At 40.4% G+C, this 18,198-nt stretch overlaps 1 protein-coding gene across 4 annotated transcripts in view; it reads left to right on the top strand.

Annotated features, from left to right (window-relative positions):
- The window catches only part of CCDC50 (coiled-coil domain containing 50), a 77,523-nt gene that overhangs the window by 29,800 nt on the left and 29,525 nt on the right, over nucleotides 1-18,198 (top strand). For 3 of the 4 annotated variants that reach the window (XM_066241906.1, XM_066241905.1, XM_066241908.1), the window contains exons 2-4: nucleotides 2,840-2,902; nucleotides 5,516-5,642; nucleotides 12,036-12,126. In XM_066241906.1, the coding sequence (XP_066098003.1) occupies nucleotides 2,840-2,902; nucleotides 5,516-5,642; nucleotides 12,036-12,126 (281 nt within the window). The remainder of the gene's footprint in view (nucleotides 1-2,839; nucleotides 2,903-5,515; nucleotides 5,643-12,035; nucleotides 12,127-18,198) is intronic. The other variant, XM_066241907.1, reaches the window with a different exon arrangement.

Here is an 18,198-nt window from a genome sequence, read left to right as displayed (position 1 = left end):
GCAGTGGATAGGGCCTTGATCTGGTTAACTGGGATCCCTGGTTAAAAACCCCAAGATCATCAGCTTGAGTGTGGGCTCCCCAGCTTGAGCGTGGGGCTGCTGGCTTGAGCATGGGATGATAGACATCATCCCAAGGTTGCTGGCTTGAGCCCAGAGGTTGCTGACATGAAGCCCAAGGTCGCTGGCTTGAGCAAGGGGTCATGGCTCGGCTTGAGAGCCCCACTCACCCATCAAGGCACATATGAGAAGCAATCAGTGAACAACTAAAGTGAAGCAACTACAAGTTGGTATTTCTCATCTCTCTCGCTCAAAAAACAATATGGTGTATAGAAATATAAAACATTACACAAACACAGGAAATATGGAAATCCAGGAAGCTACCACCTAAATTGAATAGATGTTAATATTTTACCTTACTGGCTTCAGTCTTCTTTCTTCTTTTATAAAACAGTAGAATGGCGTGTAACTAAAGCACTTCTGCCCCTTTGCTTTTCTCTGCAGGCACCCACTATTCTCAATTCAGTTTATGTCAGTGCTGTATATTAAAAAATACATATTTTACTTCAGGTATATCTATCTATAACGTTATGTTTTTAATATTGTGCTGACTAAAATAAATACAAAATTATTTCAGTTCTTCACATGGTTATCCACGTGGAAAACTGCAATAATTTTATGATTATTAAGTTTTATTCATCACACTAAAAACATGTAAAATATATTTTCTGGTATAACTTTCTACTCTAATATAAATTGAAGTGGCTTTGAACTATTTGATCATAATCTACAGAGTGATGTATGTTCTACATTGTGACATAATACATATCATGTAAACACATGTATGTATACAACTGAAAACGTTTCTTCAAACCATATAGTTTGCTGTATGTGTGTGATTATCCTCCTATTTTCTAGGCTGTCCGTTTTTAAGTGCTTGTCCCAGGCTTAGTAAATTGATTTTCTGACCTCATAATAGGTTGGTACCCATGATTTGAAAACACTTAGATTAATCTAAAAAATTAATCTAGTCTTAGTTAATCTAAAATTAGTACTGACTTTTGTATACAAAATCCTTTGTTGTATAATTAAAGTGCTTCAACTAGTAAGGCTGTGTATTAAAATAGCATTCTTTTGCACAAGATGTGATTATGTTCATTTTGACTAATTCATTCTGAATATATTTTTTCTATGAACTAAATCCATACCTATCTTAGCCCGTTTAATTTTTTGATATTAATTAGCTAAGTGTTTTAGAGAATTCATGTTGGTTAGTGTACAGTAACTTCTTTCAGGCTATTCTGACCGTGGCTTGCCTGGAGTTTAGGAGGGCTGTCGTGGTTTCAGGGAAGGAAAGAACTCTGGTTGGTTCAGAAACTAACTCCTAGCCCTATGACCAACCAACTATATATAGCCTTAATAAGTTCTTTCTTCCCTGTGGCCCGCATTTTCTTCACCTATTAAGTGGGAGGATTAACTAGTTTATCTTGCAAGCACTTTCTTCCTGTGAAATATTGGCAGCTCACATCTGGGCCTCAATTTGTTAGAATTTGCTGAGAATATATCTGAACACAACTTTCTATTGGATTGACTGGTTTTGCAGTTGCATTTGAGCAAGGGGTAAGCTAAGCAGGTCATATTCAGTTTAATACAGAATTTGAGCAGAAGTGATTCCTCCATCATAAAACCATTTCAAAGTAACCTTAACAGAGTCTCTAAACTCTGCTTCTTTTCTTGTTGCAGTAAGAGACAAGGCTATATGAATGTATGTACGAACATACATAGTGCTAAGAATGGCAAAGGAGTGTTTCTTATTCCATTTTAGTTAAATAGCCTTACAGGCAAATCCAAAACTGTAGAAAGAAATTCATAACCACCGATAGGCCCTAGGGGACATGTTCTTAAGTCCTACACATTCCAGTAGTTTGAGGCTTTGGGGAATTTTCTTTTTTAATGCCAGTTACACATTTGGAATAGAGTAAGAACATATCATCTAAACTACATGTCCTTCAAATAAACAAACCAACCAAAACCAACAAACAAAATAGCATTTTTTAAGTGAAAGGAAGGGAGATAGTCTCCCCACATGTGCCCCAATAGGATCCACCCGGCAACCCCCATCTGGGCCCAGTGCTCTGCCCATCGGAGCAGATTTTTAGTGCCTGAGGCAGAATCTCCCTGTAGCCATCCTCAGCGCCCAGGGCCAATGCGCTCTAATCAATTGGGCCATAGCTGCAGGAGATAAAAAGGGAGAAGTGGAAGCAGATGGTTGCTTTGCCTGTGTGCCCTGACTGGGAATCAAACCCCGGACTTCCAAAAGATGGGTTGATGATCCACCACTGAGCCAGCTGGCCAGGGCAGTACTTTTCATGAGTCCTGTGCCTGTATGTTTGTTTTAAGAAGCAGAAGTTTAAATTGCAGTTTGGGGTAGAATGGACCTTGGAGATGACCTCTTCTCATTTGCTTCTAAGAAAATAGGCTAGCAAATGCTCTTGCCTGCATCTCCAGGTGGAGATAGTGTTAGGGACAGAGTCCTGGTACCCTCCAGGGTTCCCATTTTCTTTTGGTTTGCAGATTCTTCTTAGGCAGCTCAGCCTTTAGAGAAATCTAGAGTAGTGTTTCTCAACCAACCTGCACTTGTTACTGAGGAGGTACTGTGTGGGATTTTTGTAATGAAGACTGTGCTAACTGGTCATTATTTTGTGCAATGCAAGTTATAGAGTTGATTCTCCTAAAATATGAGAATTGACTTTTGAAGTAGAGAAGATGCTTTTATTTTTATGTGAAAATACAACTAATGAGTCTTCCTTTATGCTCTTTGTTCCCCCCTCACCCTCTACAGTATGTCGAGATTTTGCTGTCCTGGAGGACCACACCCTGGCCCACAGCCTGCAGGAACAAGAGAGTGAGTAATAGCCCACATTCATGCCCCTTCAGTTTTCTTTTTTGTGATGGTAGCACTGGCCCTGACTTGAGGAAGTTTGTGTAGAATTCCTGGCACTGCCACTGTTTTGCTGTGTGACCAAAGACTTGACCTTTCTGATCTTTTTCCTGGAAAGATGGGGATAATAATTCCTATGCTGCCTCTGATACAGCGTTATTGAGAGCAAACAATAAAGTAATGGATATGAAGCTCTTTAGTGGAAAAGCTCTTCTTGTTTATTATGAGGTTTATTTTTAACAAGCCAAAGCATTGAGGCAGTTTTCTTAGGGTGATGCAGGGAGAGAGCAGTCACCAGGCAGAACCTTCCATTCCCCCTGAGGTATTTATCTAGGCAGATGACACCTGGATGAAGAATGAAGTTCTGGGAGTTTTGCTGTACAACAGCTGCCAGGTAATGGAAGATTGCTGAGTACACTGGAGGAAAAGAGGGACGTGGAATTTTTATTGGCCATAGTGTTGTAGGAGGGACACGTTGGTTATACGTACGTGGATGTAAACCAGGAGAGAAGTTTTATGAGTTTATTTGAGGCAACTGACAATTGCCTAGAAGCAAAATCTCAACAGATTGAGAAACTACTTCAGAGAAAGGCAGTTTTGCAGTTTGTTTTATATATTACAATCAAAGGAAGAGGCATACAGAGGGTTACCTAAAATCCATTGGTGATAGGTTAGGTAAGTGGGAGAAAGCAAATCAGGGAACTTTCTGGAATTGAACAAAGAGTAAAATGGGGCTCTGGCTAGTGGCTCAATGGATAGATCATCGGCCCGGCGTATAGATGTCCCAGGTTCGATTCCTGGTCAGGGCACACAGGAAAAGTGACCATCTACTTCTTCCCTTCATCCACCCCCCACTCCCCCTTCTCTTCCTCTTCCAGTCCTGCAGCCAGTGGCTCAATTGGTTCGAACATGGCCCCAGGCACTGAAGATAGCTCTGTGGGAGTGTGGCACCTCAGGCACTAAAAATAGCTGAGTACTCGAGCATCAGCCCCAGATGGCACTAAAAATAGCTGAGTACTCGAGCATCAGCCCCAGATGGGGTTGCTGGGTAGATCTTGGTCAAGGCGCATGCAGGAGTCTGCTTCACTATCTCCCTTTCTCTCACCTAAAAAAATTAGATAAATAAATAAAAGAGTAAAATGGAGCGACACATACTTCTTTTATATTGGTGGGTACAAGATAGTTATAATGAACATTTATAGCACATGGCGATGATATTCAGGAGAGTAAGATAACAATGAGGGCTTCTCTGATCTCCTGCTAGAGTTTGTGTCCTGAGTGGTCTGGAAAAGGGGATTACTCTGACATTTCAAAGGTATGTTATCTTAGATGCAAAAAGGCAGTAAACAGGCTCAGTTAAGTAAACATGTCATGACCTAGGACAGGCGTGACCAACATACGGCCCATAGGCCGGATATGGCCTGCGTAATGAGTTTATGCGGCCCACGGTTACATTTTTCATATTCTCCGCATGACGCACTGTGGAAATGAAATAAGTGGTACTTTTAAATCATTATACATAAACTACGATATCTTCCGTAATCTTCAGCTCAACTTATATTTGTGAACAAACTTTTTCTTTAATGAATCTAAATAAAAGTACAAGAAGATCAAGATTGAATGATTTACATTTGGAGGCTGTGTTAAGAATAGCTACTACAGGTATAGAGCCAGATATTAAAAAAAAATAGGCGATGCAAAGCTCCTCAACGGGTCACATTAGTTTTTTTGTTAATTTGTTGTACTAAATTATTTACATTTATTCATAAACAAATTACATAATAAAATTTTGTTTACTTAAATGAATCGTTTTTGTATTTAACATTTTTTAATTTTTATCTTTCCTCCGGCCTGTGAAAATGTTTTCTTTCTAATCTGGCCCGGGGGCAAACACTGTTGACCACGCCTGCCCTAGGACATGTTTGCCGTGAGTTTTAGTTAAGAAAATGAGTTCAGTCTAAGATCATCTTGTGTGATTACTTTCGTTCTCTGAGCTTGTCAGGTTTAGCATGTGGCCCATTTTCATCCACACATGTATCTGAGGTAGGTAGAAGGCTGACGTAGGGATCTCTTTCTTTCCCTAAGAATAGGGGCCTGAAGGCCTTTTTCTAGTCAGTGAAGGTCTCTGGACTGGAGTTTTCTGCATATTTATGTGTATAATTATGAAAAAGAAATTAAGTTATATGTGTTGTACAAAAGTACATATTTATGAATATGAAATTTATGAAACATTAATTATTGTGTCAATATAAAAAATAAGTATTGAAAAATGTAGTTTTAAGTCCTGTGGCAGCTTGTGGAAAGAGCACTGGCCCTGACTTGAGGAAGTTTGTGTAGAGTTCCTGGCACTGCCACTGTTTTGCTGTGTGACCAAAGGCTTGACCTTTCTGATCTTCTTTTTCCTGGAAAGATGGGGATAATAATCCTGTGCTGCCTCTGATTCAGCGTTATTGAGAGCAAACAATAAAGTAATGGATATGAAGCTCTTTAATGGAAAAGCTCTTCTTAAGTTTATTATGAGGTTTATTTTTAACAAGCCAAAGCATTGTAATTTCTCTCCTCAATCTTTCTGTCCAGTTGAGCATCATTTGGCATCAAACGTTCAGAGGAGCCGTTTGGTCCAGCATGACCTCCAGGTGGCTAAGCAGCTCCAAGAGGAAGATCTGAAGGCTCAGGCTCAGCTTCAGAAGCGCTACAAAGACCTGTGAGGACTTTGGGAGTGGGAGGGGTCACACCAGGACTGGTTTTCCATGTGGCTCAGCAGCGTGCAGGCAGGGAAGGAGCAGAGTCTCCTTCTGTTCCTCTGTTTTCTGTCATGGTTATAGTAAAAAATCTCTCTGTGTTTGTATCCATCCTTTTCTTTGATTTGGAAAATGTTCTTTGCATTTGGAACGCTGACTTGGTTTTGGAATATGTGTATTTTGGTGTGAACTCGAAGCGTTTTAACTGTATGACTTCAAGACATTCGGTCCACTTGTTCTCCTCTGTAACCTGGGGAAGATAGTATTGTCTCCTCTGCCTCATTGGCTTTTTGGTGGATCCAGTGAACTGCTGTATATGAAAGAACGTTATTAGTTTATTGGCTTATTTTAGCTATCCTAGCAGTGTTTGCTCAAACCCCTTTTGCTTAAACCCCTTGCTTTTCAGGTACAAGTAGAATCTTCTGGAAAGTTCTGAATTGTTTACTCAGTTCTCTTCATGGCTTCAGTAACTGGCAAAAGTTCTTTCTCAGTCTCCTCTTTTAATAGTTAGGTAATAGAAAGATCATATCTGAGTTTTCTTACAGCACAATAACTTTTTATTTTTCAATGCCCTAATATCACAAGTACATTTCTTCTTTGAGAGTAGCTTTTGTACCTAATATCTCTAGTAGATTTAATCAAAAGATATTATTTTGAGGAGGAAGGGGTAAAGAAAGAATTGGAGGGACCCCTCCGTTTTTTTTAGTTCTCATGTTTAAATGAACAGGAGAGCCTATTATTTTTGCTGCCTTTGAGGAAGGATTTGTCTATTATTGATAAAAAGGACTTAATCATTTTTTGTTCAGCTTCCTTATTTTGTAAATATTCTTTTTTATTTTTTGACAGAGACAGAGAGAGGGACAGATAGGGACATACAGACAGGAAGGGGGAGAGATGAGAAGCATCAATTTTTTATTGTGGCTCCTTAGTTGCTCATTGACTGCTTCCTCATATGTGCCTTGACTGGGGGCTACAACAGAACGAGTGACCCCCTGCTCAAGCCAGCCTCCTTGGGCTTCAAGCCAGCCACCTTGGGCTTCAAACCAGCGACCTTTGGGCTCAAGCCAGTGACCATAGGTCATGTCTATGATCCCACACTCAAACTGGTGACCTTGGGGTTTTAAACCTGGGTCCTCTGTGTCCCAATCCAATTCTCTGTCCACTGTGCCACTGCCTGGTCAAACATAAATAAACATTATTATTGACTCTTGCTATCCCTACAACATTAAAGACACTGGAGACCACAGACATGAAGACACAGCCATTGCCTTCAATTGCCTCAGGAAAACACTGAATACTTTATACATAGAGATGCATGCACAAGGCACAGAGAGAATTGAATGGTAAGTTTTATGCCTATGAAGAGGGAAGAGAGTAATAAAACTGTCCCAACAGAGGTTATATATTTAATCTGAACCTGGATGGTTAATTAGGAATATATAGTGAAAACTGGGGATAACCATTCTAGCCAGAGGGAGGAACACACATAAAGTTAAGAGGTAAGAGGACCTGGAAACACATGGTAACTGCAAGGTTTTCAGTATTGCTGGAGTGGAGAGTATTCAAAAACTGGACAAAAGTCACATAAGTTATGTAAAAGAATTTAGGTCTAACAGATTTCTATATTATAAATAATAGAGCAGTAACTATTGGAGGAGTTTTAGATTTTCATTTAGGGACTTACCTGGGGGGGCTCAGAAGGTAAATGACCAGAGTGGGCAAGATTGAAAGGAGCTGTTTAGCAGTGGTGAAACTAAGAAATGATGAGATTTGAATGGAGGATGGTGGACAGTAAAGATCCAGAGAGGAGGGAGATGACGAGATCTGAATTGAGGGTAATGTTAGTGGAGTTACAAGAGACAGATGTGGGATGTATGGAGGCTTTGTGTCACAGACCGAGTGAAGATGAGAGCCAGAGCTAGAGCACTGAAGAATTCTAAATTATTGCCTTTTACAGTATTCACAATTCTCTGTTATAAAAGCTAGTTCTGAAGTTGATGCAGAAGTTTAAGATCCTGAATTAGGGTAAATTATAGTGAGTATAATGAGGTTATTAAGAAATTATTCAAACAAACAAAAAAGGTTTTTGAGACAAACCACTGTAAAATATAAATCATATTTGGTTTATAGGTCATAAATGAGAGAAGAACCAGGTATTATATTTCTGCCTGGGACTTTAGGATTTTGGAGGTATTTCTGGCTGAAATAAGTGTGTTAAAAATGAAGATTTTCAGTTTTTATATCCTGGTAGTCTTGACTGCTAAAGGAAAGATGAAACACTGGAGACTTTAAGAAACTGGAACCCTTTCATTCATTCTGGATCCTGGGATACCCGTCCAAAGTCAGGCCTGTCAGAATTGTTGACTACCTACTATTCTCTCACTTGATTTTGCTTCCTCAGGAATCTATTGGGTTGGGGAATAAGTTCGTAGTGTTTTTACCGAAGACTTTTATTTAAACAAAAAACAATAATTATATCAATAAGTTAATCAATTATATATTTGCTGTTGCTGTTTACAACCTCTTCCCACCTCTTGATCAATTTGTTGATGCCGTTCCGCCAAAAATCACCTGGTCTGGTGTCAAAGAAGTTGTTGAGCCAGTTTTTAAGGACCTCTTTGTTATCGAAGGTAACACCCTTCATATGGTTTGACAGGGAGCGGAAAAGATGGTAATCGGTCGGTGCAAGGTCCGGAGAATACAGCGGATGCTGAAGGACCTCCCATTTGAGCTCTTGGAGTGTGGCTTTGACACCTTGTGCAACATGGGGCCTGGCATTGTCGTGAAGGAGTATGGTTTGACCATGTCGATCAGGTCTTTTCAGTTGAATAGCCTCATTCACGCGGTGTAGCTGGGCAATGTAGAGCTCCTTGTTGACCGTGGCTTTCTTTTCGAGCATTTCCCAGTTCTTCATCAAATTCAGAAGGCCTTCTGCTGCGGCACATGTCATCGACGTCAAAGTCGCCATTTTTGAACTTTGCAAACCATTTCCGTGCTGTAGACTCGCCTATGACACCTTCTCCATACACGTCGCAAATGTCCCGGGCTGCTTCGGCAGCTTTTTGACCTTGATGAAAACCAAAGAAGAGCAGGTGTCGAAAATGTTGATTTTTGCCTCCTGGGTATTCCATTTCTAAGCCTCAAAACTAAAAAAAAATTAAATAACTCAAAAATACAATTAACATAGTTTTGTAGAGCAGAAAGAGTTTTATTGAATGAATACTTACCCTTTGCCAAACAGCAAACAAATCGTCATAAAATAAAAGAAAATATAAAAACGCTACGAACTTATTCCCCAACCCAATATATAATTAGCTAAAGGAACTAGAACTGCTCCTTCTTGGAAATATGGTTTGAAATAATTAAGCTCAGCTTAAGCTTCACTTTTTTCTTTTTTTAAAAAAGATTTTATTCATTTTAGCGAGAAGTGCGAGAGAGAGAGAGAAAAAAGGGGGAAGGAACAGGAAGCATTAACTCCCATATGTGCCTTGACCAGGCAAGCCCAGGGTTTTGAACTGGCGACCTCAGTGTTCCAGGTCTACGCCTTATGCACTGCGCCACCACAGGTCGGGCACTTCTTTATTTTTATTTATTTATTTATTTTGGAGAAGAGAGACAGAGAGAGAGAGAGAGAAGGGGGGGGAGGAGCAGGAAGCATCAACTCCTATATGTGCCTTGACCAGGCAAGCACAGGGTTTTTTTTAATTTTATTTATTTTTTTATTTTTGCATTTTTCCGAAGCTGGAAACGGGGAGGCAGTCAGACAGACTCCCGCATGCGCCCGACTGGGATCCACCCGGCATGCCCACCAGGGGGCGATGCTCTGCCCATCTGGGGTGTCGCTCTGTTGCATCCAGAGCCACTCTAGCACCTGAGGCAGAGGCCAAGGAGCCATCCTCAGCGCCCGGGCCAACTTTGCTCCAATGGAGCCTTGGCTGCGGGAGGGGAAGAGAGAGACAGAGAGGAAGGAGGGGGGGAAGGGTGGAGAAGCAGACGGGCCCTGGCCGGTAATTGAACCTGGGACTCCTGCATGCCAGGCCGACGCTCTACCACTGAGCCAACAGGCCAGGGCTAAGCCCAGGGTTTTGAACTGGCGACCTCAGTGTTCCAGGTCTACGCTTTTTATCCACTGCACCACCACAGGTTGAGCACTTCTTTATTTTCTCTAACATTTGGACCTTTAACACTTCCATTTGGGTTTGCCTTCTCTACTGTGTTCTGCTTTCTTCCCATCTGTAGCAGCTTGTGTGTAGTCAGTAGATGCCTACTTCTAATCTGGTTTGGAAGATCTAAGTAGCAGAGTCTTTGAAGACTAACCATGATTTTGTGTATGATTCTTAATTATCAGAAGTGAGTGAATGAAAGGAGGATATTTGTATAACGAAAAATTATTAAGTACATTTTTCTTTTTTTTTTAACTGTTATTTTTTAAAATTATTTTTATTTATTTTGGAGAAGAGAGACAGAGAGAGAGAGAGAGAGAGAGAGAGAGAGAGAGAGAAGTGGGGGGGAGGAGCAGGAAGCATCAACTTCCATATGTGCCTTGACCAGACAAGTGCAGGGTTTTGAACTGGCGATCTCTGTGTTCCAAGTCAACACTTGATCCACTGCGCCACCACAGGTCAGACGAAATAGATTTTTCTTTATTTTCAGTTTTTTAGTTGGAAAGGTGAAGAATCCTGGAATATTAGACCTGAAATATGAAGGCATTAAATCCAAAATGTTTATAGCTGACAAGATGACACGAGAGGGTGTGATTACTGGCAGGACCAGAAATTGGGTCTACAGACGTCTTATCCTGGCTTTTCCTGCTAATTCTAGAAAGGACCCGCAGCTCTGACCTGTGCTATCCATCTTGTATTCTTTGCCTCTCGTTTTGTTTTGTGTGCATATATACCCATGTGTGTGCACACACTTGTTTTTACTACATCTACCTATTTGCAAACATGGTGAAAGTGTCTATTTCCTTGTAAAATGTAAATAATTTTAATTATTTCATTTTATCCCTCCATTTTGTTTGGAATAGACTGTATGTGTTGCAGTTCCTCCATAGATGTTGAGGTATTGCCCTTCTACAAAAGACTGCCCTTAATTAGACACCCTCTGCAGGGAGGTGGAAGAGAGTAGTGGGGTTATAAATGGTGATGGAAGTAGTCTTGACTTGGGTGGTAAACACACAATACAGTATACGGATGATGTATTTTAAAATTGTACACCTGAATACCTAGATATTTTATTAACCAATGTCACTCCATTAAGTCCAATAAAACAGATTACACAACCAACCCTGAGATTGAGTATTTTAAGTTCAACAGTCTAGGGAAGAATAAGACATATTTGTTGAGCAAACGAACTACATGTATAAATCATAATTGTAATTTTATTCCAGCATCTTTTTGGATTGTAAAGTCTAAGAATGTTTGTGTTCGTATTTCCTAGCTAACAGTTCTGTGTCGAGGTTGACTCCCCAGCCTTTGTTGAATGCATGAGTGCCAGAACAAAACTATGGTAACAGCAGTATCAAAACATTTGGTTTTCTTAGTGGCCAAAATATTAAGTAAACTGGAATTAGTGAATAGACATGTTCACCCTTTTTTAAAGCATTATTGAAACAGAAAACAATCTAATTAGAATTTTATTAAAAAATATTTTTAAATCATACCACTCTCTTAGGTGACCACAGTATTATTGACATTTTAGTGATCTCACTCATTGTTTTTCTGTGTATTCTCTATGTATTTGAGTATCTGTGGGCGTTAATCTCATGATGTACATCTCCTTTGCAGAGAATGTGCCTGTCTCCCTGTAGAGTGGTCCCAGTAGGGTGAGGTGATACAGTAGTGTAGAAAAACCAGGGAGCCATCCGTTGTAGTGTCTGGGGACCAGATTCTTGTTCTGCCACTTATTTTCTCTGTGACCTTAGTAAGATAACATCACTACTCTGGACCTCAGTATTTTCATGTGTAAGTGGTGATTATATCAAGCTCTGTATCTATGTTGTGAGGATTAACCCTATGAGGAATACAAACGTCCATTTGCGTCCTCATGCCTCCTGACCATCCAGAGTACAATTGTACATGTACGTCTTTAAATTGAACTGGAGCAGTAAAAGCTGGAGCCGTAAATGTATGCACTTCTTGTTTCCATAAATGATTATCAAACAAACATGAATTTAAGTTAATAAAACTATAAGTAACTAATTTCATTATTTGGAAAAAAAACCTCACTCCTGGGAGTCAGTGAGCATGAAAAAAACTACTCAAAGGGTTAAGTGGGATAAAAATATGCACTGGCTCATAGTGAGTCGTCGGTAAATTGTTCCTTTTACTCATGTTGTTTTGACCTTTGTTTTTTAGTGAACAACAAGACTGTGAAATTGCTCAGGAGATCCAGGAAAAGCTGGCCATTGAGGCAGAGAGACGACGCATTCAGGAGAAGAAGGATGAGGTAGAGCTTGGTTCATGCCCCTCCAGCCGAGGGAGGAGGGGCGGCCGAGCTCTGGAGCCCTGCCTTTCCATATCCATGGGCTCAGTGCAGGGTTGCTGGGTAGGCAGCAGAGCTCTCCCCTTTGGGGCACAGAGTCCCAAGTATTGCCCTCCATGGACCATTTCTTATTGCCCCTTGATCAGTTGCATGTGCTGAAATCTTAAAAAAACGATAATGGATTATTTAAAGTGTGAATTAGTTCCCTTTGCTGCTGTAACAAATTACCACAGACTCGGTGGCTTAAAATAAGAGACATTCATTCTCTTACTGTTATGGAGGCCAGAAATTGAAATCAGGGTATTGGTAGGGCCATGCTACCTACCTGTTTGGAAAGATCCTTCTTTGCCTGTCCTAGCTTCTGATGGCATTCCTTGGCTTGTTGCTGCATTACCTCATTCTCTACCCCGATTGCCACCTGGCCTTCTTCGTAATATCTTTGTGCCCTCTGTTTTCTTATAAGGGCACCAGTCATTAGTTTGAGGACCCACGCCAATCTAATATAACTCCTCTTAACTAATTACCTCTGCAAAGATCCTATTTCCAAAGAAGGTTACATTCCGAGATTCTTGGTAGAAATTAATTTTTAGGGGACACTACTCAGCCTAATACAGGGTATTTATCTATAGGTTATTCCCACAATGTTAATGAGAGCAAAAGTTAAGTGTCATTTGAACAGCGGTTAGAGAGTGGTCCTATAAGAGATAAGGAGCAGTCATTGCTCTCACTCTTGTTAATTTTTTCACTTATCTAGAGGTATGCTGTTTGATTTTTGTATATATATATATTTTAAATGGTATTGTTTTTAAAGTCCCAAATGACTAAAATTAGCAATAGTGTTTAGTTTGTAAAATTTGAATATTCAGTTAACTTTTACTTGCTTTTGTGTTATGTTTTAAGCATTTCTTAGTTTCTTTTCCCTTTGTGTTGATTCTGTCTTCTTGCACACTTATTGTGCTATTGTTGGCCACTGTCTTGATTTATAATATGGAAGAAAATGATGTACCATTTTTAATAGTAAAATGATTATATGATTTATTGTGTAATCACAAATACTTTTCAGGTTTAAAGGGGGGACTATTAATAATTTAATAAACTGGAACTACCCTTGGCTAACAGGCACTTACGATCATCCTATTAAAGCAATACGATCAGGGTCACTAGTACACTGCTACTCCTACAGAGCCAGCCTCGTTCCCATAGGACTCCTGTTCATTGTCAGGTGAGAGTGAGGTACCCTGCATGACTGTATGCAGCTGTGTCTTTACGAAACAAATTATGTTTCTGTGGTAATCAGAACTGCGAGTAAGAATTCGGGATTGCTTTTCAATCCTTCCTGTTATCAGCACAGGAGCTCTTTATTACCGAGTGTGCTGCTTCTCTATAGTCAGGGCTTTGCTTTGCTGATGAAACTGGGAACTGAAAGAAGTGATTCTATTTTGTAGACAGGAAAGCTATTTAAAAATGAGAGAGTAACAGTTGGCTTCTTATAAATGCTACTGGTGTCCTATGATATTCCTCCCCCCTCCAGGGAAAAACAGATACGAAGAGAAACCAAAACACTTCATTTTAGGAATGTGGAATCTAAATAATAACAGTAAACAACCTTATGGTGATGCTATATGAAGTATTCAGTGTAATGATGAATAACTCCCATTTTTCAGATGAAGAAACTGTGACTTGAAGAAGTTACTGGTCCCAGCTATAATAAGCTAATAGAGGAATATCTGTACAATACAGATTTGACTGACTGCTTCTGACTTAGATATACTGTGACATATTAGACATACAGTATAAAATATGTAGATGTTGGTGTTGGCTTCCCTGGATTTGAGTCTTAGCTGTTTAACTTGCAGCTCTTTTGTTATCTCACTTGATTATATAGGAACTCGGGTTTTAAATTTGACAAGTCATGATCCTTATGCATACTTGAAAGATCTGTTATGAGGTTTAAATGAGATCATGTACATAAGGCCTCTGACACTTATTAATTTAATAATTGCTCTTAACTTTTTGCTTTCTTGCAAGGTGTGTTTTTCTCGCATTCTGTTCTTTATAACAACTAAAATTTCTCTAATAGAGAGATTTGTGATAAATTAGGGAGCGGGACAAATATACAGGCTTAAGTATGCCCCTGTATGGTGTGAGTTGAGGAATCTTCAGGAGTTTTCTTGCCCTTCAAGGCCTCTCTGGTACGTTGCCTTCCACTACTGTTTGACCTCCTGAAATGTTTCCCCTGCCCCTGGGCAGTGGAGAGATTAAATGAGAACTCCAGTTGTGGAGATTTGGTAAGGCTAGCCTTTAAAAACTTCATTCAGCCTGACCAGGCGGTGGCGCAGTGGATAGAGCGTCGGACTGGGACACGGAGGACCCAGGTTTGAGACCCTGAGGTCGCCAGCTTGAGCACGGGCTCATTGGGTTTGAGCAAGGCTCACCAGCTTGAGCCCAAGGTTGCTGGCTCGAGCAAGGAGTCACTCGGTCTGCTGTAGCCCCAGGTCAGGGCACATATGAGAAATCAATCAATGAACAACTAAGGAACTGCAGTGAAGAATTGATGTTTTTCATCTCTCTCTCCCTTCCTGTCTGTCTCTCCCTATCTGTCCCTCTCTCTGACTCTCTCTGTCTCTGCCACAAAAATAAATAAATAAATAAATAAATAAATAAATAAATAAAATAAAAACTCCATTCAGACTTTCTGAGTTTTCAGCTGATGGCTAGATTAGAAGTGAGCTACCACTATGCCAAGATTTCTGGAAGAAAAATGTGACTTTCAGCTAACAGGTATGTTGTTAACATTAAATGAATAAAATTTGCATTAGAAAAGTTTGTCCTTGAAGGGCATATGATAATGCAGATTTGTTTATTTAATTCAAGCCACCTTACAGAAGAGACTGAGACAATAGTACTCATTTTCCTGGCCAGCGCTTCAAAAAGCATTGTCTTTGACTCATGAACTGTCTTAACCTCCCCCCTTCTACTTTTCTACTTCCCTGTAGAGTCTGCTTAGCTAATAACTTTTTGTTCAACAGAAAGGCTATGGAAAATTCCTCTGGATTTTCATTCAAACCTGTTTTAGAAAATTTGGCATCAACTGTCTTGGCTACTTTATAATCCCCCAAAACAACCAGTTGTAGAATCCAAAGCCCCTTTTCTCTTGGCACAGATTCCACCCCCCCCCCCCCGAACAACATTGTACAGGAGAAGTAAGAGTTATACAACATAGTGTAGGTGGATTAACATGTCTAGCTTTGTTATGGTATAATTTTGTTGTGTGTGTATGTGTGTTTTTTAATGAGAAAGACAGAGAGAGGGACAGATAGGAAGGTAGAGAGATGAGAAGCATCAATTCTTCATTGTGGCACCTTAGTTGTTCATTGATTGCTTTCTCATATGTGCCTTGATGGGGGCTGGAGGGTGGGAGGTAGCAGGGAGCTCCAGCTGAGCCAGTGACCCCTTGCTCAAGCCAATGACCTTGGGCGCAAGCCAGCGACCATGGGGTGGGGTCATGTCTATGATCCCACACTCAAGCTGGTGAGTCGCGCTTAGGCTGGTGACCTCGAGGTTTTGAACCTGGGTCCTCTGTGTCCCAGTTTGACGCTTTATCCACTGCGCTACTGCCTGGTCAGGCTAACTTGGTTATTTTTAAATAAAACTCTTAAGAGTATATGTGGGGGGTAGGGCAGGGGAGAGAGAATTTCTGTAGATGGCCATATGTGTGTATATTTAAACCTAGGTCCAAATATATACGACCATAAAACTATTTAGAGAACTTTGTGGGTTTTTAAAAATTTTTTTGCTTAAGTAAACAATAGGCCAACCATGTTATGAAAAGTCTATGGCACTAGTCCAACAATTTGAAATCATTTATAATATGAACTGCTCAGGGATAAATTTAGTAACTAATTTACATTAAAAATTAATCTAGTGTGAACCAAGGTATTTTTTCATAGCATTCTTAAACTGATTCAAATTCCTCGTTCTAGAAGAATTTTTATAGAAGCTAATATTTAAGAGAATAGCTCAATAGTAGTACATTTTAGCTACTAAATTTTTTCTCTGTGTTTTGGCACTTTAAAAATAAGTTAATCCCAAAGCGCAGAGGTTGCTGGTTTGATCCCCAGTCAGGGTGTGTACAAGAACAGTTTCATGTTCTTGTCTCTCTCCCTTTCTCTGACTTTCTCTAAAAAAGTTAATACATATATGGCCAGAAAAGGGGAGTGAATGAAAGACTTCTGGTTGAGAAGAAAAGACTTCTGTGGTTTTATCCTATTTATCCTGATGTTCTTACATCCATAGAATTGAAATTATCTTGTTCTCCCTTTTTTTGCTATCCAAGTTATCAAACTCTGGAAAATCTGAAGCTGTGGGCATAAGAAAGGGCATAGGTTAGAGTCTCAAGATTTAAAAAAGGGAGAGATGAGATGCTAAATTCTTATTCCAATAAATATCCTTACTGAAAAGTCTTCTATGTCACAGAATTCAACTATGTATGTTACTCCAAAGTACATCTACCTGATTAATATGATTAATTTTTAAAAATGCTGGAAAATGACTTCAAAAAGGGCTTATGAGTTCTTTCAGATTCATTTTCCCAAGTTACGTTTCATGGAACACTAATTCTGTAAGGTTTATAATTTTTATGTAAAAAACCCCAGCTGCTGTCACAAAATAAATTTGGAAATTTATTGAGTTATAGGTTTCTTTTATATAAGTTTAAAATATGCTAATGTGGGGCTCTGGCCCGTTGGCTCAGTGGTAGAGCGTCGGCCTGGCGTGCAGGAGTCCCGGGTTTGATTCCCGGCCTTGATTCCCGGCCAGGGCACACAGGAGAAGCACCCATCTGCTTCTCCACCCCTCCCCCTCTCCTTCCTCTCTGTCTCTCTCTTCCCCTCCCGCAGCCAAGGCTCCATTGGAGCAAAGTTGGCCTGGGCACTGAGGATGGCTCTGTGGTCTCTGCCTCAGGCGCTAGAGTGGCTCTGGTTGCAACAGAGCGACCCCCCAGAGGGGCAGAGCATCGCCCCCTGGTGGGCGTGCCGGGTGGATCTCAGTTGGGTGCATGCAGGAGTCTGTCAGACTGCCTCCCCATTTCCAACTTCAGAAAAATACAAAAACAAAAAATATGCTAATGTGCATCTTAAAGAGTTAGGTGTAGTACATACTTTTCATCGAATGCTTTGAGTTTTTTAGGGGAATCTTTTGCCACCAGTGTTTTTAGGAACAGAGCTTGGGAAATTCTGTTCCCAACTAACCTATAATAGGAAGGAAGCTGAAGACCATGAAAGTTATTTTGGTCAGAGGTGACTGAGCTGCATGCAAGCATTGTGACTAATAGTTGTCATTGTTAGCTTGTTTCAGGGGAAATTCCTTATGTTGAAATCACGCAACTAAACTCAATGCACAGCAATAATGTTGGAAATCGGGAGAGGACTGACGTAAGCTAAACCATGGCTATATTTATTATAGCAGCTATTTTCCATTGAATTTTTTAGTTTTTCCTTCCTCAAGCCTAGCTAACCCTTGTTTTCACTGGGTAGAATCTTAAAAAAAGCTGAGAGCTTAAAAGAGGAAAAGGTTTGGGGCTAAGGTGCATGACACATTGATGATAATTTTTTTTTTTAACAGAGATAGAGAGAGACAGATAGGGACAGACAGACTGGAAGGGAGAGAGGTGAGAAGCATCAGTTCTTTGTTTGCGGCACCTTACTTGTTCATTGATTGCTTTCTCATATGTGCCTTGACCTGGGGCTACAGCAGAGCGAGTAACTGCTTGCTTAAGCCAGCGACCACGGGGTCATGTCTATGATACTAAGCTAGCAACCCCGCACACAAGCTGGTGAGCCTGCGCTCAAGCCGCATGAGCCCACCCTGAAGCCAGTGACCTCGAGGTTTTGAACCTGAGCCCTCTGCGTTCCAGTCGAAGGCTATCCACTCACTGCTGTCCGGTTAGGCAGATGATTATTTTTTTTACCTGATTAAAATCACTTCCTTTGACTAAGGCACGCGTGGCCAACAGTTTTTGCCCTTGGCCCAGATTAG

This window comes from Saccopteryx bilineata, chromosome 8, assembly GCF_036850765.1.
Source record: "Saccopteryx bilineata isolate mSacBil1 chromosome 8, mSacBil1_pri_phased_curated, whole genome shotgun sequence".
Classification (NCBI taxonomy): domain Eukaryota; kingdom Metazoa; phylum Chordata; class Mammalia; order Chiroptera; family Emballonuridae; genus Saccopteryx; species Saccopteryx bilineata.
This window is presented reverse-complemented; position numbering and strand designations above follow the sequence as displayed.